This window comes from Lynx rufus, unplaced genomic scaffold (assembly GCF_022079265.1).
Source record: "Lynx rufus isolate CCGP_SWC_20201006 ecotype Redwood Valley unplaced genomic scaffold, mLynRuf1.p SCAF_14, whole genome shotgun sequence".
NCBI lineage: Eukaryota > Metazoa > Chordata > Mammalia > Carnivora > Felidae > Lynx > Lynx rufus.
Genome location: NW_025814828.1, coordinates 52438186 through 52460743, shown reverse-complemented (window position 1 = coordinate 52460743; position 22558 = coordinate 52438186). Strand labels below are relative to the sequence as shown.

The window sequence follows — 22558 nt, the reverse complement described above, 5'->3', positions numbered from 1 at the left end:
TGAGTCCTGCCCCTGGGAGAGGGGATGATATGGTACACACCAGTCTGACTGTGGCCCCAGTGGTAGGCTGGGGGCAGACATCCCGTCTGACTGCAGCCCTGCCCACCAACACAAGTTACTCCATTCAGCACAAGGGAAGTGCCCTGAAGTTCCGCGCCACTCCAGGGACTACCCAACATGACTAAATGGAAGAATTCTCCTCAAAAGAAACTCCAGAGAGTAACGACAGCTAATGAATTGATCAAAAATTATCTAAGCAATTTAACAGAACAAGAATTTAAAATAATAGAAAATTAATCGCTGGGCTTGAGAAAAGTATAGAGGACAGCAGAGAATCTATTGCTACAGAGATCAAGGGACTAAGAAACAGTCAGAAGGAGCTAAAAATGCTATAAATGAGGTGCAAAATAAAATACAGGCGACCACAGCTGGGATTGAAAAGGCAGAGGAGAGAATAGATGAATTAGAAGATAAAATTATGGAAAAAGAGGAAGCTGAGAAAAAGGTGAAAAACATCCAGGGGTATGAGGGGAAAATTAGAGAACTAAGTGATGCAATGAAATGCAAAAATATCGATATAATAGGGATTCCAGAAGAGAAGAGAGAAAGAAAGGGGCTGAAGTTGTATGGAACAAATCATAGCTGAGAACTTCTCTGATATGGGAAATGAAAAAGGCATTGAAATCCAAGAGGCACAGAGAACTCCCTTCAGACGTGACATGAATCGATCTTCTGCACGACATATCATAGTGAAACTGGCAAAATACAAGGATAAAGAGAAAATTCTGAAAGCAACTAGGGATAAACGCACTCTAACATATAAAGGGAGACCTATAAGACTAGTGATGGATCTCTCTAATGAAACTTGGCAGACCAGAAAGGAATGGCAGGAAATCTTCAACGTGATGAACAAAAAAAATATGCATCCGAGAATCCTGTATCCAGCAAGTCTGTCATTCAGAGTAGAAGGAGAAATAAAGGTCTTCCTAAACAAACAAAAAATGAAGGAATTCATCAACACTAAACCAGCAATACAAGAGGTCCTAAGGGGGACTTTGTGAGTGAAATGATGCAAGGACCACAAAGTACCAGAGACATCACTACAAGCATGAAACCTACAGACATCACAATGACTCTAAACCCATGTCTTTGTATAACACTGAATGTAAATTGACTAAATGTGCCAACCAAAAGACGTAGGGTATCAGAATAGATAAAAAAAACCAAGACCCATCTATTTGCTGTCTATAAGAGACTCATTTTAGACCTGAGGACACCTTCAGATTGAAAGTGAGGGGATGGAGAACTATCTACCATGCTACTGGAAGTCCAAAGAGCGCTGGAGTTATATAAGACAAACTTGACCTTATCAGACAAACTAGACTTTAAATTAAAGGCTGTAACAATGGGGCGCCTGGGAGGCGCAGTCGGTTAAGCGTCCAACTTCAGCCAGGTCACGATCTCGCGGTCCGTGAATTCAAGCCCCGCGTCGGGCTCTGGGCTGATGGCTCAGAGCCTGGAGCCTGTTTCCGATTCTGTGTCTCCCTTTCTCTCTGCCCCTCCCCCGTTCATGCTCTGTCTCTCTCTGTCCCAAAAATAAATAAACGTTGAAAAAAAAAATTAAAAAAAAAAAAGGCTGTAACAAGAGATGAAGAAGGACATTATAATATAATTACAGGGTCTACCCATTAGGAAGAGCTAACAATTAGAAATATCTATACAGTGAATACAGGAGCCCCCAAATATATAAAACAATTAATCACAAACATAAGCAACCTTATTGATAAGAAGGTGGTAATTGCAGGGGACTTTAATACCCCACTTACAACAATGGATAGATCATCTAGACACAGGATCAATAAAAAAGCAAGGGCCCTCAATGATACATTGGATTAGATGGACTTGATAGATACATTTAGAACGCTGCATCCCAAAGCAACAGAATATACTTTCTTCTCGAGTGCACATGGAACATTCTCCAAGATAGATCACATACTGGGTCACAAGACAGCCCTTCATAAGAATACAAGAATTGAGATCATACCATGCACACTTTCAGAACACAATGCTATGAAGCTTGAAATCAACCACAGGAAAAAGTCTGGAAAACCCCCCAAAATCACAGAGGTTAAAGAACACCCTACTAAAGATGAATGGGTCAACCAGGCAATTAGAGAAGTAATTTAAAAATATGTGGAAACAAATGAAAATGAAAAGACAACAATCAAAACACTTTGGTATACAGCGAAGGCAGTCCTGAGAGGAAAATACATTGCAATCCAGGCCTATCTCAAGAAACAAGAAAAATCCCAAATACAAAATCTAACAGTACACCTAAAGGAAATAGAAGCAGAATGGCAAAGACACCCCAAACACAGCAGAAGTAGAGAAATAATAAAGATCAGAGCAGAAATAAACAATATAGAATCTTGAAAAAAACTGTAGAGCAGATCAATGAAACAAAGAAGTGTTTTTTTGAAAAAAGAAATGAAATTAATAAACCTCTAGCCAGGCTTCTCAAAAAGAAAAGGGAGATGACCCAAATAGATAAAATTATGAATGAAAATGGAATTATTACAAACAATCCCTCAGAAATACAAGCAATTATCAGGGAATACTATGAAAACTTATATGCCAACAAAGTGGACAACCTGGAAGAAATGGACAAATTCCTAAGCACCCACACACTTCCAAAACTCAAACAGGAAGAAATAGAAAACTTGAACAGATGCATAAACACCGAAAAAATTAAATGATTATAGAAACTCTCCCAAGAAATAAGAGTCCAGGACCACATGTCTTCCTAGGGAAATTCTACCAGACATTTAAAGCAGAGATAATACCTATCCTTCTCAAGCTGTTCCAAAAAATAGAAATGGAAGCAAAACTTCCAGACTATTTCTATGAAGCCAGCATTACTTTGATTCCTAAACCAGACAGAGGCCCAGCAAAAAAGGAGAAATACAGGCCTTTTTTTCATCCAAAAAAAGTATGAATATGGATGCAAAAATTCTCAACAAGATACTAGCAAATCGAATTAAACAGCGTATAAAAAGAATTATTCACCAGGATCAAGTGGGATTCATTCTTGGGCTGCAGGGCTGGTTCAACATTTGCAAATCAATCAATGTGATACATCACATTAATAAAACAAAAGAAAAGAACCATATGATCCTGTCAATTCATGAAGAAAAACCATTTGACAAAATTCAGCATCCTTTCTTAATAAAAACCCTCGAAAAAGTCGGGATAGAAGAAACATAGTTAAAGATCATAGTTAAAGTTTTATGAAAAGCCCACAGCTAATATCATCCTCAATGGGGAAAAACTGAGAGCTTTCCCTCTGAGATCAGGAACACGACAGGGATGTCCACTCTCACCGCTATTGTTTAACACAGAGTTGGAAGTTCTGGCATCAGCAATCAGACAACAAAAGGAAACCAAAGGCATCAAAATTGGCAAAGATGAAGTCAAGCTTTCACTTTTTGCGGATGACATGATATTAACATGGAAAACCCAGAAGACTCCACCAAAAGTATGATAGAACTGACATATGTATTTAATAAAGTTTCAGGATACAAAATTAATGTACACATATCAGTTGTATTCTTATACACAAATAATGAAGCAACAGAACGACAAATAAAGAAACTGATCCCATTCACAACTGCACCAAGAATCATAAAACACCTAGGAATAAACCTAATGAACGATGTCAAAGATCTGTATGCTGAAAACTATAGAAAGCTTATGAAGGAAATTGAAGAGGATATAAAGAAATGGAAAAACATTTCGTGCTCATGGATTGGAAGAATAAATGTTATTAAAATGTCAATACTACCCAAAGCCATCTACACATTCAATGCAATACCAATCAAAATTGCACCAGCATTCTTCTCAAAGCTAGAACAAGCAATCCTAAAATTTGTATGGAACCAAAAAAGACCCCAAATAGTCAAAGTAATATTGAAGGAGAAGACTAAATCAGAAGGCATCACAATCCCAGACGTTAGCCTCTACTACAAAGCTATAATCATCAAGACAGCATGGTATTGGTACAAAAACAGACGCATAGACCAATGGAATAGAATAGAAACCCCAGAACTAGACCCACAAAAGTATGGCCAACTAATCTTTGACAAAGCAGGAAAGAATATCCAATAGAAAAAAGACAGTCTCTTTAAAAAATGGTGCTGGGAAAACTGGACAGCAACATGCAGAAGGATGAAACTAGACCACTTTCTTACACCATTCACAAAAACAAACTCAAAATGGATGAAGGACCTAAATGTGAGACAAGAAACCATCGAAACCCTAGAGGGGAAAGCAGGAAAGAACCTCTGTGACCTCAGCCGCAGCAATTTCTTACTTGACACATCCCAAAAGGCAAGGGAATTAAAAACAAAAGTGAAATATTGGGACCTCATGAAGTTATAAAGCTTCTGCACTGCAAAGGAAACAATCAACAAAACTAAAAGGCAACCTATGGAATGGGAAAAGATATTTTCAAATGACATATCTGACAAAGGGCTACTATCCAAAATCTATAAAGTGCTCACCAAACTCCACACCTGAACAACAAATAATCCAGTGAAGAAAGAGCAGAAAACATGAATAGACACTTGTCTAGAGAAGACATCCGGATGGCCAACAGGCACATTAAAAGATGCTCAACGTTGCCACTCCTCAGGGAAATACAAATGAAAACCACACTCAATACCACCTCACGCCAGTCAGAGTGGGTAAAATGAACAAATCAGGAGACTATGGATGAGGATGTGAGGATGTGGAGAAACGGGAACCCTCTTGCACTTTTGGGGGGAATGCAAACTGTGCAGCTGCTCTGTAAAACAGTGTGGAGATTCCTCAAAAAATTAAAAATAGATCACCCCTATGACCCAGCAATAGCATTGCTATGAATTTACCCAAAAGATACAGGAGTGCTGATGCATAGGGGCGCATGTACCCCAATGTTTATAGTAGCACTTTCAACAATAGCTAAATTATGGAAAGAGCCTAAATGTCCATCAACTGATGAATGGATAAAGAAATTGGGGGTTATATACAGAATTGAATAACTATGTGGCAATGAGAAAGAATGAAATACGGCCTTTTGTAGCAATGTGGATGGAACTGGAGAGTGTTCTGCTAAGTGAAATAAGTCATACAGAGAAAGACAGATACCATATGTTTTCACTTTTATGTGGATCCTGAGAAACTTAACAGAAGACCATGGGGGAGTGGAAGAAAAAAAAAAAGAGGTTAGAGAGGGAGGGATTTATTTTTATAAATAAATAAATAAATAAATAAATAAATAAATAAATAAATAAATAAAACAAGTTTCAGTGTAGAAAAGTACAGCATAGGGAATATATTCAATAATGTAATAACATTGTATGTGACAGACTGAGACCACACTTATTGTCATGAGCATTGAGAAATATATAGAATTTTCAAATCAATATTTTGCATACCTGAAACTAATACACTATTGTATGTCAATTTTACTTCAATAATAATTTTGTAGAATAAAGTAATATTATCTAACATATATGTATATGTGTGAATATTATCCAAATTTTATGCTTCCAGCATCAGTGAATGGGAATTCCACTACTCTCATTAATACTTTGCACTGTCTGAATTTTGCATTTTAGCCCCTCTGGTTTATGTGAAATATTATTGTATTGTGGTTTTAACTTTTCATTTACCTGTAATTAATAAAACTAAACATTGTATTATAATATTGACCTTTTGTATAATCTCTTTGTAAAGTAACTCTTCACATATTTTGCCTGATTTTCTTTTTTTTAATATGAAATTTATTGTCAAATTGGTTTCCATACAACACCCAGTGCTCATCCCGACAGGTGCCCTCCTCAACACCCATCACCCACCCTCTCCTCCCTCCCACCCCCCCATCAACCCTCAGTTTATTCTCAGTTTTTAAGAGTCTCTTATGGTTTGCCTCCCTCCCTCTCTTTTTTCCTTTCCCCTCCCCCATTGACTTCTGTTAAATTTCTCAGGATCCACATAAGAGTGAAAACATATGGTATCTGTCTTTCTCTTAGCATAACGCTCTCCAGTTCCATCCACGTTGCTACAAAAGGCCATATTTCATTCTTTCTCATTGCCAAGTAGTGCCTGGTTTTCTAATGTGTTAAAGTCTTTTCCTTATTGATTTGTAGATTAGTCAAATTGAAAACTATTTTCTACCAGAAAATGATATGAAATATAAAGTAAAGGTAAATAAAACCTCATTTAGCAGTTCTCATTGCTGACTTCAGGATGTCAATTTAAAACAGCTCATCAGTTTTGAAATTCAATCTTTTTTCAGAGAACATTTTTGTTCTCTTTTTGCATACCCATACTATTGTTCTTTGTTTTGGAATCAAAATCACTTCGTTGCTTTCTTAATTATATTCATCATAAGGCTCTTGAAAGGAGAGATGTATCTTATTCATCTATGTGTTACCTAGTTTCCAGCACATAGGTATCCATTATATAGTTCCTGAGTGAATAAGTTAGTTTACTTATCCTTGGAAAAAATTTTAATAGTGGTGTGCAAGTGCTCATTTATATACAATCAATTAATATTAGAAGCTGGATCATTATAATTTTTTCCGACACTGGAATAAACAGTCTTTCATTATTCTTCAGATTCAGTATAACAAAATGAAAGAATGGTTTCTTAATGTGCATTTGATAATTATTACTATGCAATACTCAGTTTGTACATAGTGAGTTTTTTGATTGATACATATTGCTAGAAACCCGCATCGCTAGAAGTTCTGACTAATCTAAAATACTTAAGAGACAACTTGGTGAGCTCAGTCCCTGAATCATGAGTAGATATATCATAAAATAATACCTCAATTTTGGCAGCCATTGATAGCCTGCTGAGATATCAGATCTCCAGTGTACATGAAGGCTTGAGTGCTCCCTATACTCCTCTTGGAGAAGAATGGACAAAGCTTACTGGAAATGTAGGGAAGATGTTAACAAGAAAATTGAGGTAGATCTTCTTTTGTGCAATTCGGTGACTGATAGTTTCTTACTAGTTTATCTCACAAACACTCCATGTATTTAGGAAATTCTCTAAAGTACACATACATTCCTGTGTGTAATCAAAAAAGTGTTTCATAGGCCTGCCAAAAGCAGCTCCAAGAAGAAAATATTTGTAAAATGAAATTATCTTAAAGCTGTTTTTGTTTTTCAAAAATTGTATAAATACTGAGTAGAAGAAATATTTGCATGAGAAATTAGAGATCTGCATACCAAAGATGACTTCTGATTTCTGCAAATGTAAATTAATGTTTTAAAAATGTTTTTTAATGGACTGTGAATGCAGCTCATTAGGACTATGCATTCAAAGGAGACACTACACCCCTGTTTAGGGCTGATTTGTGACTCAGTATGTGATCTATTCTGGAGAATATTCCATGTGCACTCAAGAAGAATGTGTATTCTGCTGCTTTAGGATGAATGATCTGAATGTATCTGTTAAGTCCATCTTGTTTCATTCAAAGATATTGTTTCTTTTTTTTATTTTCTGCTTAAATAATCTGGCCATTGTTATAGTGTGGTATCAAAGTCTCCTATTATTATGGTATTATTATCTATGGATTTCTTTATATTTGTCATTAATTGATTTATATATTTGGAATCACCAAGATGGGGACATAAATATTTACAATTGTTAAAATTTCCTGGTGGATAGACTCCTTAATTGTGATATAATGCCCTTTTTCGTCTCTTATTACAATCTTTGTTTTAAAATTTAGTTTTTTTGATATAACTATGGCTACTCTGGCTTTCTTTTGACCTCCATTAGCATGATAGATTCTCTTAATCCCCTCATTTTCAATCTTCAAGTGTCCTTAGACCTAAAATGTGTCTCTTGTAGGCAATATATACATGGATCTTGTTTTTTAATCTATTCTGATACCCTATGTCTTGTGTTTGGAGTATTTAGTCCATTTACATTCAGAGTGATTATTGAATGATATGAATTTACTTCCATTGTGTTATCTGTAGATTTGTTGTTTCTAGTGATATTCTCTGATCCTTTGTAGTCTTTGCTGGAAGAACAAGTATTATTAAAATATCTATACTACCCAAGGCAATCTACACATTGAATGCAATCCCTTTTAAAATAATACCAACATTCTTCACAGAGCTAGAACAAACAATCCTAAAATTTGTATGTAACCACAAAAGACCCAGAATAGCCAAAGTAATGTGGAAAAAGGAAACCAAAGCTGAAGGCATCAATTCCAGACTTCAAGCTGCATTACAAAGCTATAATCATCAAGACAGTATGGTACTGGCACAAAAACAGACATATAGATCAATGGACACAATAGAGAGCCCAGAAATGGACCCACAATTGTATGGCTAACTAATCTTTGACAAAGCAGGAAAGAGTATCCAATGGAAAAAAAGACAGTATCTTCAGCAAATTGTGCCAGGAAAACTGGACAGTGACATGTAGAGGAATGAAACTGGACCACTTTCTTACACCATATGCAAAAATAAATTAAAAATAGATGGAAGAACTAAATGTGAGACAGAAAACCATCAAAATCCTAGAGGAGAAAGGAGGCAACACTCTCTTTGAACTCGACCTCAGCAGATTCCTACTAAACGTGTCTCTGGAGGAAAGGTAAACAAAAGCAAAAATGAACTATTGGGACCTCATCAAGATAAAAAACATTCTGTACAGCAAAGGAAACAATCAACAAAACTAAAAGGCAACCGATGGAATGGGAGAAGATATTTGCAAATGATTTATTGGATAAAGGGTTTGTAGCCAAAATCTATAAAGAATTTATCAAACTCAACATCCCCAAAACCAATCATCCAGTGAATAAATGGGCAGAAGACATGAATAGGCACTTTTCTAAAGCAAGCATCCAGATGGCTAACAGACACATGAAAAAAATTCTCAACATCACTCATCATCAGGGAAATACAAATCAAACCACAATGAGATGCCACCTCACACCTGTCAGAATGGCTGAAATTAACAACTCAGGAAATGACAGATGTTGATGAGGATGTGGAGAAAGGGGAACATTTTTGCATTGCTATTGGGAATGCAAATTGGTACTCTAGAAAACTGTATGGAGGCTCTTCAAAAAATTAAAAATAGAACTACCCTACGACCCAGCAATTGCACTACTGGGCATTTATTCAAAGGACACTATATATATATATATATATGCTAAGCGAAATAGGTCAGGCAGAGAAAGACAATTATCATGATTTCACTCATATGCGGAATTTAAGGAATACAACAGATGAAGATAGTGGAATGGAAGGAAAAATAACATAAAAGCAGAGAGGGATGGAAACCATAAGAGACTTTGAAATACAGAGAACAAACTGGGGGTTGTTAGAGTGGAGGTGAGTGGGGGATTGGGTTAAATGAGTGGTGGGCATTAAGGAGGGCACTTGGAATGAGCACTGGGGCTTATACGTAAGTGATGAATCACTGGGTTCTACTCCTGAAACCAATACTATACTGTGTGGTAACTAACTTGAATTTAAATAAGTAAATTTAAATTTAAAGGTAAATTAAAAATAATTTAAAAAACAAAGGAGATACTACATTTCCTATATATGAAGACTTCTTGGTCAGCACTTTAGTAATACTACTGATCTTGAATAAATACTAAAAAAATAAGTTTAGAATTAGTCAAATATAATATAGAAGATGCCTATTGAATTTTATTAGAATGCTTACTTGTAACTTAGATTGCTGTAGGGTGCCTTTGAATAAGGACTTTAGCTTCAATAATCATTTGCAGATGATGCATTTGATATTAAATTGTCTGAAAGGGAGGTAGTTTTATTAGGTACAGTAAGTTCTAAACTCTGCTGATAAAATAAATGATGCAGCTCATAGTTTTTTGTTTTTTTTTTATATGAAGTTTATTGACAAATTGGTTTCCATACAACACCCAGTGCTCATCCCAAAAGGTGCCCTCCTCAATACCCATCACCCACCCGCCCCTCCCTCCCACCCCCCATCAACCCTCAATTTGTTCTCAGTTTTTAACAGTCTCTTATGCTTTGGCTCTCTCCCACTCTAACGTCCTTTTGTTTTTTTTTTTTTTTTTTTCCTTCCCCTCCCTCATGGGTTCCTGTTAAGTTTCTCAGGATCCACATAAGAGTGAAACCATATGGTATCTGTCTTTCTCTGTATGGCTTATTTCACTTAGCATCACACTCTCCAGTTCCATCCACGTTGCTACAAAAGGCCATATTTCATTTTTTCTCATTGCCACGTAGTATTCCATTGTGTATATAAACCACAATTTCTTTTTTTTTTTTTTTTAATTTTTTTTCAACGTTTATTTATTTTTGGGACAGAGAGAGACAGAGCATGAACGGGGGAGGGGCAGAGAGAGAGGGAGACACAGAATCGGAAACAGGCTCCAGGCTCTGAGCCATCAGCCCAGAGCCTGACGCGGGGCTCGAACTCACGGACCACGAGATCGTGACCTGGCTGAAGTCGGACGCTTAACCGACTGCGCCACCCAGGCGCCCCCACAATTTCTTTATCCATTCATCAGTTGATGGACATTTAGGCTCTTTCCATAATTTGGCTATTGTTGAGAGTGCTGCTATGAACATTGGGGTACAAGTGCCCCTATGCATCAGTACTCCTGTATCCCTTGGGTAGATTCCTAGCAGTGCTATTGCTGGGTCATAGGGTAGGTCTATTTTTAATTTTCTGAGGAACCTCCACACTGCTTTCCAGGCAGCTCATAGTTTTGAATGCGATTAATATAACTGTATCTTCTCAATTGAAACAAAAGAATGACCATAGAATTAACTAATTTTAATGTCTTTTATGCAGCTTTTTGAACATATACTGTTAATGGTCCTGCTGTGCTCTTTGAGACCAGTTCTCCAGCTACAGAAAACACTCATAACTTATTTTTTTTTGGCAAGAGGAATAGCTAGTACTTTTAATAAAGTTTTTGATATATAATTTCTATACAATAAAGTTCACCTCTTTACACAGTTAGATGAGTTTTGACAAGTGGACGCAGTTGTGTAACCACAACCACAATATGTTTATTTATCTGCTGATGAACACTTGTGTTGTTATTAGTTTTGGGCTATTATGAATAAAGCCGCTATGACTATTCATCTTCTTGTGGACACATGTATTCATTTACCTTGGGTTAATACTTAAGAGTAAATTGCTACATCAGACGGTAAGAAAGAAAGATAATGTGTAATTTTATAAGAAACTCTCAAAATATTTTCCAAAATGTCTGTATTGTTTTATAAACCCACCAACAATGTATGAGACATATTGTTCCACATTCTCACGAGCACTAGCTATTGTCAGTCTTTTTAACTTTATTTTTTATGAATATAATTTATTGTCAAATTGGTTTACATACAACACCCAGTGCTCATCTCAACAAGTGTCCTCCTCAATGCACATCACCCATTTTCCCTCTCCCCTGCTCCCCCATCCATCCTTAATTTGTTCTCTGTATTTAATAGTCTCTTGTGGTTTGCCTCCCTCCCTCTCTGTTTGTATCTATTTTTCCCCCTTCCTTTCCCCCATGGTCTTCTCTTCAGTTTCTCAAGATCCACATATGAGTGAAAATATATGATATCTGTCCTTATCTGACTGACTTATTTCACTCAGCATAATACCTTCCAGTCCCATCCACATTGCTGCAAATGGAATAATTTCATTCTTTCTCATTGCCAAGTAGTATTCCATTGAATATATAAACCACATCTTCTTTATCCATCAGTTGATTGACATTTAGGTTCTTTCCATAATTTGCTGTTGAAAGCGCTGCTATAAACATTGGGGTACATGTGCCCCTATGCATCAGCACTCCTGTATCGCTTGGGTAAATTCCTAGTAGTGCTATTGCTGGGTCATAGGGTAGCTCTATTTTTAATTTTTTGAGGAACCTCCACACTGTTTTCCAAAGCGGCTGCACCAGTTTGCATTACCCCCAACAGTGCAAGAGGGTTCCCGTTTCTCCACATCCTCACCAAGCATCTGTAGTTTCCTGATTTGCTCGTTTTAGCCACTCTGACCAGTGTGAGGTGGTTAACTTTAGATATTGTAGTATGCATTGCAGTTTTAATTTGATTCCCTTAATGACAAATTATATCAAGCATTTTTCATGTTTAGTGGTCATTCACATTTTGATGAGGTGTGTGTTCAAATATCTTTCCTGCTGTTTATTCTGTTGATGGTCCTATAATTGTATTGTAAGCATTCTTGATGTATTCTGAATACAAGTCTTTTATCAGGTATGTGATTTACAACAATTTTTCCCAATATGTAGCACATATTTTAATTTTCTTAACAATGTCTTTTGAAGAGCAAAGGTGAAGCACCCGGGTGGCTCAGTTGGTAAGCGTCAAACTTCGGCTTGGTTCATGATTTTGCGGTCCGTGTGTTCGAGCCCCATGTAGGGCTCTGTGCTGACAGCCTGCTTCAGACTCTGTGTCTCCCTCTCTCTGTCCCTCCCATGCTTGCTCTCTTTTTCTCTCTCTCAAAAATGAATAAACATTTTTAAAAAATGAAGAGCAAAGAGTTTTTGTTTGCTTGCTTTAATTTTGATGAGGTCTTTTTGTGCCGTTGAGAAACAGCCTAAACCAAGGACACAAAAATTTTCTCCTGTTTTCCTCTAGTTTTATAGTTTTAGGGTTTGTGCATTTCTTGTTAAATTTTGTATATGATGTGCAGTAAGAATTGATAATCTTTTTTTATATGGATTTACAATTGTTCAAACACTATTTGTTGTATGTGTTGGAAGATTGAACTTTCTTTGTTCATTGAATTACCTTAGCACCTTTTAACAAAATATGTGTGTGTGTGTGTGTGTGTGTGTGTGTGTGTGTGTGTTTCTACACTGTTTTCTCTTGATAGATATGTCCATCCTTTTGGCAATAACATAACTTCTTGATTATTGTAGTTTTAATTATAAATCTATTCAGAACACTTTTGTGACCATTAGTTTATTTGAGCTTTACAACCCTCAAACCTAGAATTGCCAAAGATTACTAGTATTATACACATTTCACTGATGAGCAAATAGAATCACAGAGAGTTTAATTGGTCTGCTCAAGTTTACACAGTGATCAGTAGAACTGGCACTAAAATCCTCTCAAATCCTAGTCTATTGTTCTTTTCTTAGGAAACTAACAAAATAGTAAAGAGGGACTGTGTGTCAAATCAGTGGTACACAGTGGTACATTGGAGATATTATCTGAATAACAGACTCCTATATAAAGTCAGGGAGCTCAGCAAACTACTTAAGACTGTAATAATTTTATTCCCCCCTTGGTACAAAATAGTCTTTTTAGTTCTCAATATTTGGCTTTGTGAATGGCACATTCAGTATTACTGCATCTGCTATTGCTCTTTAGTTGGGGTAATTAGACTTTGCCTGTTCTTAATCCTAACAAAAATGCTAATTAGGTTTAATACAGGAGTATTCTTTCCAAAAGGAAATTGTTTCTTGAGATTTCTTCTACTGGATTTTTTTATTGTATTTTTGACCTTGCAAATTGTTTTCTTTTGTTGATTTGTTTAAAAGTTAGTCTTTGAGTAACATGATAATTTCCTTCTGTGCTTTATATTCTTTATACTAAAATGTTATTTTCTTTACTGTCCTTCTAATTTGATTGCTTTTTGGAATTTTACTGTGCATCAAACATATATAATCCTAGGTTTTCATAAGGTAATGATATTATCTGATGTTTTCTTGCTCAGAATGAAGAAGTCAGATTCATTGAAAATGAGCTAGAGATTCAAAAGCAAAAATACTTTAAACTTCAGACATTTGTTAGAAGCTTGATACTAGCTATGAAAGCTGATGATAAGGAACAACAGCAGGTAGGTGCCAGAAGAGAATAGTAAGCTGTAACGTATCATGTTGAAAAATGACATGTCACACTTGAGTTCTTAATATTTTTTTTCTACTTCATTTCTGCTTGGCATCAAGAAAGGATTTGTTACTTTATAATATTTTTTATTATTTAGTACAATATTTTTAAGTATAGATATTCATATATGTGTGTGATACTTTAGTAAGAAATCAAAATAATTGTTAATCTAAGGCTAGATTTAAGTAGGGGGAAATAATTTTTAAAAATATGTTTTAAAGAAACTCTCAGAGTGTTTGTAGAGACCAGGCCACCCTAACTGGAGAGGCACATATTTTGGAAACTTTCTTGAATAAAAGAGGTAGGGTATTTGCCTCTCTTCTGGATTTCAGTTACCCTCCAGACCTCACTAGATTTCACAAATGTTTGAATATCTTTTATTTCATGATACGTTGCTTATCACTAAAAAATATGAAATTACTTTGTGAAATTCTTTGTGACCACAATGCATCATTTTCTTTTCCCAGTTTAACTAGAATGTTTGATTCCTTTACCCCAAAGGTGAAATGTAATGTCTTTTGTTTGTCACTATGGATTTTTATTTACAAATTCCTCCTAAATTACACTTTCTGTCCCATTATTTTTCATGGTAAATTTGTATAAAATGTATTAAGGTTGCTAAAAATTATGGAATGTTATTAAATGTTTTATTCAATACTAAATGATACCAAATTTGCTTCTGAGTTGTATGCTATGGTGTTGATTTCTTGTCAGAGACATTCAGTGAATAGTGTGTCACACAAGTAACCATTGATTTGGAAGCAGTCTTGTAGGCTTTTATTTAGTAAGTAATCTCAATAGTAGTGTACAAATTCATCCCTTATATACAAGCAAGACTGACATGTGTAGTTCATCTCAGATATCTCCAGGGAAAAATAATAGAGTCTTAACATCCCACTGTTTTTCTTTTTAAAGAGAAGAATTTATTCATGAAATTCAAGCCAATATGTACATTTTGCTCTCCCCATGCCTCACACACACAGACATTCCAAGACAGCAGTCTTCGGTTACCTTTACCATCTTTATTTAAGCATGTTATTGTTTTATATTGTTTTATGTGAGTTATCATATTCTATGGCATATTAAAAGTGTGTTTGTTTTTTAGGAATATAAACTATGGATTTTAAATGAATAAGGTGGCAGTCTTAATCATGGTCCCAAGAGTACTGTAAATTTTAAATAACTGTAAAAAAATAGGTTCAATCAGAGAAATAATTTGGAGTGTGGTCCTCATCCCAAAAGTTATGGCATGGTTTTGAATTCAGAGTTACAAGGCCAGCTAACTAGCTTCTAGGTGTCTTGATATCTCGGAATGGTGCACAGAATGCATTTTGTTTTCTAATTATAACCTCATCCTTGTCTTGGTTCTTTCCCCAAGAATACTCACGAATAAGAAAAGTAAATATTGTGTATTTTGCTTTTCTCCTTCTCTTATACTTTTCCTCTGATAAAAGACTAATGAAAAAAACTATGACAAAACATTGGCCATCAAAAAGGAGAAAGTCACACAAAACCTGTACTGGAAGTTATATCATATATAATCAGCACCCAAAATAGAAACTACAAATTTGTATAGTTGAGATCAGGTATAATAAATCTCATAATATAGAAGACACCAATAGTAGTTTATGAAAGTTATTATGGTGATCTTTTAAGTTACTAATCTTTATGTTTTGAGATACTTAGAGGTTTACTTATGGAAGAAATTAATGTATATTCTACTTAACAAAAGAAAACCATTGTGTCATTGGTTTCTCATTTTTTAAAATCTGGTTTTTTTTTCATTAGTTTTGGTTTTGGTAGGCTAAGATAAGTGGTCCATAGAATATGTTTCCCCAGTGGAACTGGGTTCTAAAAATATACGACACTGTCTGATTGAAATACTAGATTACCCAAATGGTTTGTTAATTAATAGCCATTTTTAATTAAAAATAATGTTGCCAGCACTATACTACATGAGTTAGTCTTTCTTCCCATGATGATTAACTGTGTGATCCCAACCAGGTCAATTTCTTCCCTTGAACTTCCAATTTCTTCACTTTGCAAGGAAAATATGCATTATTAATGTTATGAAAATTGGCATTCATACCCCTAGGGCTTAGAATACGTGTTATAAAAACAGATACTATATTTGGGAATTAACTTAATCTTTTGGGAATAGTGGCACTAGGTCAGATTCTGAGGACAGACAGATGAAGGACCTAGAGTAAAAAAACTTAATTGTATTTACTTTAGGATCTATAAAAAAGGCAATTCTAGCAATTGTCATAATCCATAGATATGTTCAGTGTGCCAATGTTGCAATCCAATAAGATATTAAAAAGAATTTTGAAGTGGACTTCATGCTTTAGAAGTGTCCTATGCTGCTTTATGTATACTCAGCTACATGAATGCAATCACAAAAAAAAAATCTCTTTTGATTTGAAAGTCTCCCCACCAGAATTTAGTCATTAAGTCTGCTCATTCACTTAACTTTTTAATATTCTAAGCACATGTTCAATGAATGTTAGTTTGAGCACTTTGCCCTTTTTAACATGGCTTCTTCACAGTTGCAAAGTGAATTAAATCCAGTGATGCATTTCTAATAAACTATGATCAGCTAATGTTAACAAAGGCTTTGTTTCACCTTGACTGGGATAGTGATAAATATCTATTCTAGAAGACAATGTCTCTGTGTCCTTTTACTAAAATCTAATACCTTAGAAAGTGTATAGTACCATTAGACGACTGCTTTGTAAATACTCCAAATTTCAGCAAGAAGTTCATGAGCTATTTAATAGTATAAAATAAATAACTTTTCTATCAGATAGTATAGAAAATCTCATGCAGATTGACAAAAGGAGGAAGTTTTTAATCTTGTCTCTCTGCTATTAGACAAAATGTATAGATGTCACTTATTTTAATAAAGAGAATAGAATATGTCTTATTTCAACAGTGGATTTAATAACTTCTCCAACATTCCCTTTCTATTCCTTAATTCAGTAGTCGCAAATTTGCATATGTTCCCATTTCCCTGGTCTTTGTTTACTACTGCATCCAAATCCCACACTACAAGTAATTCTATCTCAAATTGCCCATATATGCTACATTATTTTTAGTATTGGGAGCTTAAAATCAATCATTTAGTTCACAGTTTTTTTATGATCAAGTGGGCATTAGCACTATCAACCACATAAATCTTTATTAATCATTTATTTCTCTAGTATGGATGCATGTTCTGTAACTCCAGATGAAACAATTATACCATGACAAAGCTTAGTTCATGGCTCTTGGCTTATCCTAATTACTTATAGAGAAATGAGCAGACCTTTAGATACATAATTTCACAGCTGTGAATTGCTCAGCTGTGCCCTAGTGAATGCTTGGACATCTATGGGCATAGCCTAAGAAAAGAAAAAAAAATACTTGGAATTTTCGAGTTGTTAATGTTTAGTCTAAAGTAAAATAACTGAGGGGTGCCTGGTTGGATCAGTGAGTTAAGCACCCAACTCTTGGTTTTGGCTCAGATCATGATCTCATGGTTCTTGAGTTCGAGCCAGGCTCCACACTGAAACTACAGAGTCTGCTTGGGATTCTCTCTTTTCCTTTCTCTCTGCCCCTCCCCTGCTCATTCTCTCTGTCTCTCTCTCAAAATAAATGTAAAAAAGTAAGTAGAAAAACTGAGCTTTATTCCTAATTGATAAGTTCTTTCTCCCACTGAAGTACAAAATACTCTTGTGAAATGAGTTTTTCTCTAAAGGACAACATAATTGGGCAGGAATATTTTAATAAGGAATATTAATTTTAAAGCCCTTTAGCACTGATCAGTGGGCATTTAAGACTAGTATACTACTTGGCAATGAGAAAGAATGAAATATGGTCTTTTGTAGCAACGTGGATGGAACTGGAGAGTGTTATGCTAAGTGAAATAAGTCATACAGAGAAAGACAGATACCATATGTTTTAACTCTCATGTGGATCCTGAGAAACTTAACAGAAGACCATGGGGGAGGGGAAGGAAAAAAAGTTAGAGAGGGAGGGAGGCAAACCATAAGAGACTCTTAAAAACTGAGAATAAACTGAGGGTTGATGGGGGGTTGGAGGGAGGGGAGGGTGGGTGATGGGCATTGAGGAGGGCACCTGTTGGGATGAACACTGGGTGTTGTATGGAAACCAATTTGACAATACATTTCATATTTAAAAAAAACTAGTATGAAAATCACTTATCTCAAATATTTCAGAGAATTTGGTTCAGAATAGTTGCTCATTTCCCTCCTGATTTCCCTTTTGCCTAGGGTTTCACTCTACATAATTTACATTCTCAGGATCTAGTATTTTGTTACTTTCTTAATATATTGTATGAAGTTTTTCTTTTACATAAAGTATTGTATAAGGTCCTGAAGAGAAATGCTCCATTCTTTAAGTTCATGAAGGTAAATCAACAAGAGAGAACCAAAACTATTAACATAAAATTGGGGGGGAGGGAAACTTGTCCTCATACTAATTTTTAAAAATTGATTTTTCTGACTCAGGCACTGCTGTCAGATTTACCTCCTGAATTAGAAGAGATGGATTTCAACCATGCCTCGCCGGAGCCTGATGATACCTCATTCAGTGTGTCTTCTTTATCAGAGAAAAATGCCTCAGACAGTTTGTAATTTGAGGGGGCATATATGACACAGCATTTTGGCTAAGAGGTGTGCATTTCAAGATAACTGCATTCTGTTGCCTCAAAATTCTTCAGTTGGAAAAACATATTGTTGAAACTGACATGCCCTGTGAAGAATGGACAAGATATAATGGCTACAGTGTAAAAAATGTATGTGAAATTTAAGAGCAGTGTTTGAGAATTTTTTTCCAAATTGGTAAAACTCTGGTGAAAATTGTATTTAAATTTTAGGAATTTAGCTATGAAATGCATAATGCCTAATTTCTGAAATATTTGTTTGGTTTTTAGAAGAATCTTAGTTTTAGTAATAGTTTTGACCAGAGACTCAAAAATAAAGGTATTTCAACATTGCTTATCAAGTTACTAACGCTTGCTTAGTTTTGTTTTGTAGCCATTACATCTTTCTTCTCTCACCTTTTCCTATATCCACATACACTTTTACTCAGGAAAGTGGACTCAAATTTGAAAGAAAAAACAAAAACTTTAAAAATGATTTTACCTGGATGAGTCCTGGGATTTATTTTCCAACTCCTATGAGAATTTGACTTCAGTTAATGATTGAAAATTGAAGTGATTACTGGTATATAATTGTAAATTTATGGCATTCCTCCATTTCCTAACCAAAACATTTGGGGAGAAGGGGGAAAGCACTATGGAAAAGTAATTCACCAACATTAAGTCGAATAAATTATTAAGTGTACAGAAACAAAATATTGTAAAAAATTAGTCTTAATGGGAATTCTTCACTGTTGCAAATGGCAAGTATTGATAAGATTCACATTCCACTAATAAATTTGTGTAACTGAGTTAGTTGAAATGTTGCACAAATATTACACATTTATCACTATCTTTATAATATTTTTTCAGTTACATTTTATGAAACAGGAAGTTAAGGTAAGGCACTGAGATTTCTTTTTTAATCTGGTCACTCAGCTTTGCCACAAAATTTACCTCATTCTCATGTGAAGCTTCTACAGAGCCATCAGCCAAGGATAATATCCAAAAAAGTTATACACACTATGGTTGTGAATCACAGTTCTAATTTCCTGGATACTATTCTTTTGAAGGGAGTGAGTGGAAGACAGAGAGAAAGAGAATCCTAAGCAGGCTCCAGGCCTGCCACAAAGCCCAGACAAGGGACTTGATTTCACAATTGTTGAGATCATGACCTGAACCAAAATCAAGAGTTGGACACTTAACTGACTTGGTCATCCATGTGTTCCTTCTGGATACCATTCTATGAATAAACTCTTAAATGGACATACTACACAGTTGTACCAGATTGCTACACACTGTAGATGATTATTTGCAGACCATTCCTTCTGGGGTACCAGAAGGCATTACCAAGACACATAGAAAGGAAAATACCAGTTTCTCCCTGAGCCACACAGCATCATGTATTTGTGAGTTGGCTGTGTGGATTTGTGTTGCATGGTTAAATTACTGTCTATTTCTAAAAGATTAATGAAGTAGCTACATGGCTGCTTTGGTCATCACGTTTCTGTGTCATATATTTTTGTAATTTGTAAGTAAAACAAATTTTGATCTTGGAATTCACAAATACTAATTTATGAATACAGAAAAGAAGTCATGACTGTCTTTGACCTTGAAATGCTCCCTCCCCACATACACAAATAGGTAAGGTTCATTGATAATCCTCCATTTTGTCAGTAATTTATTATTGTTGCCATGCTACTGCTATGGTTCTTTTGTTAGAAATATTTTAGCTGGAAGCCATATGGTTCTTTGTAAATAATGCTTAGTACTTCTGGCTGACAAGTAAAATTCCATTCAAAAAAGAGTGCTGAAAAGAACCTCAGACATTAGGATTAAATTTAGCAGTTACACCAATTCCTCCATGATATAAAGAGTCCCTACTATATACAACATTCTTAAGGTAAAATGAACCAATTCCAGGCTTTCAAGTCTCTCCTAGTAGCTCCTTCCTAGTCATTGAGTTTATCTTTAAACTCTAATTTCTTCTGCTTCAGTTTAAACTCTTTTTTATTTGTTTCTTGTCACTAAGGATAGCTCATTCTCTCCTACATCTTTCAACTTTATGGTTTGCATTTGTCACACCCCAGCGATTAGTCACCAAATAAAAAAAATCTTATTGAACTTTTGTTATAGGGACATTGGATTTCTACTCAGCAAGCTACAAACTTCAAAACGAATTATGTCTTTTCACTTTTTCAGGAATATTAATAAAAATTATTTAAGTAGAAATTTTAATAGATTTAAAGATTCTGTTAGGTGTAATTCCTAGAAAAACATCTTATCTACAATTTTGAGAACAAACATAAATGATTCCTTTGTCCCTATTTAAAATTCCATTAAAATAGAAGCAGTACACTTAAGAATCCTTTTGTTTTGGCGTTTGTGTTTCAGCACTATAATTATTTATTTTACTCTCATAAAATTAAACATTTTATGGGCAGCTTGGTAGCTCAATCGGTTGAGCATCTGACTTGTGCTCAGGTCATGATCTCAGTTTGTGAGTTCAAGCCCCACATTGGGGTCACTGCTGTCAGTGCAGAGCCTGCTTCAGATCCTCTGTCCCTCTCTCTCTCTGCCCCTCCCCTGTTTGTGCTCTCTCAAAAATATATGAACATTTAAAAAATTAAACATTTTAAAAACAAAATATAGTTGTTCTGTAGCAGGAACCAAAAGAAATAGCTGTATCTAGAAAAAATCATAATTGACAGTATGAAATTAAGCACTGCAGATTTTTTAAAAGATACCAAGGTCAAGTACTAAAAACCTATTATGAAGAAAATATATCTTTAACACATATAGATGGAATTTTTGAGACATCTTAAAGCAGAAAACATATCAGTTTGACTGCTTTTGTGATATTTTCATGACTGTGGGGAGAAAAACAGCTAGTGTTTCTTTCTTTTGGGCTTTGACACATTAAAGCAGACCATACTATCTGGAGTATCTCTCACAAAGATGGATACCAAGGTGAAAAACTTGATGTCTGCTTTCAGCTTAGGATAACCAACCAGTTTCTAAGCAACAAAGTATATATAAGGGCACTTACCTTAAATATGTATGAAAAAATAACTTGAAGGTACCTTCCTCATTTCAGCCAAGCTAACGTTAGTCACAAGAAAACGAGAACTGCAGTGACGGTGGAGAATGGAAAAATTAGCATATGCAAGGACAACCTCAAAAGAAAATTGATCTTTTCATGAAAAATGGGGATGTTTTGTTGTAAGATCAAGTATCAACATTGAGACTTTTATGCTACCATTGTAATAATAATAAAAACATTTATCATTGTTGGAGAAAAAATGCTGCAAACCACTCACATCCTGTGCTCTGTATACTACCAAAACTTCAAAAATGTTGAAGAGGCCATTTTTCCAAAGGCAGCAGCATGTATTTTAAGGCACTTTCATAGTCCACCATCTTTAAGTTTGTAGGAGAAAACATGAGTAGTGAATTTAAAAGAATTTTAGGCTCTGAGACTTTGTTGCCTTCTGTTTTGGGGGAAGAGGGGAAATTCCACTCATTTCCTAGGAATAGTTTCCTCATCTTAGCCTGATAACTTATGGTCATTTTTAAGAGAAATTCTGAAAATGTTCCCTTCACATTGTAGTGATGGTGTACCAGGAATATTATCTATTTAAAAAATATATATTAGATTTTCATTCAGGTCCTAAAAAATGCCAAATTCTGATTTATTAGCCTTTTAAGGGAGCTATCAGTACTATAATATTTAAAAGATGAGCACATGGGTTTATCTTTGAAGTTGGCATTATCTTTGGCAGACAACACTATCATACTCATAATATCAAGCTATGCTCTGCGATAATATGAGGGAGAAGCCTACTAATTTGTGAGACTGCAGTCAGCATGCCATTGCCAAAACCAAACCATTATTTAAGAGCAGATTTGCTAAGAGGGAAAAGATAATAAAATAATATTTTCTTGAAAATAAATATGATTTTTCCATTAAAG

At 35.1% G+C, this 22558-nt stretch overlaps 1 protein-coding gene across 1 annotated transcript in view; it reads left to right on the top strand.

The window, feature by feature from the left end:
* Window positions 1-18581, top strand: part of HDX (highly divergent homeobox) — a 134437-nt gene extending 115856 nt beyond the window's left edge. Inside the window, exons 8-9 of the mRNA XM_047075697.1 lie at window positions 13772-13894; window positions 18456-18581. Of these exons, the coding sequence (XP_046931653.1) occupies window positions 13772-13894; window positions 18456-18581 (249 nt within the window). The remainder of the gene's footprint in view (window positions 1-13771; window positions 13895-18455) is intronic.
* The last annotated feature ends 3977 nt before the right edge of the window (window positions 18582-22558 follow it).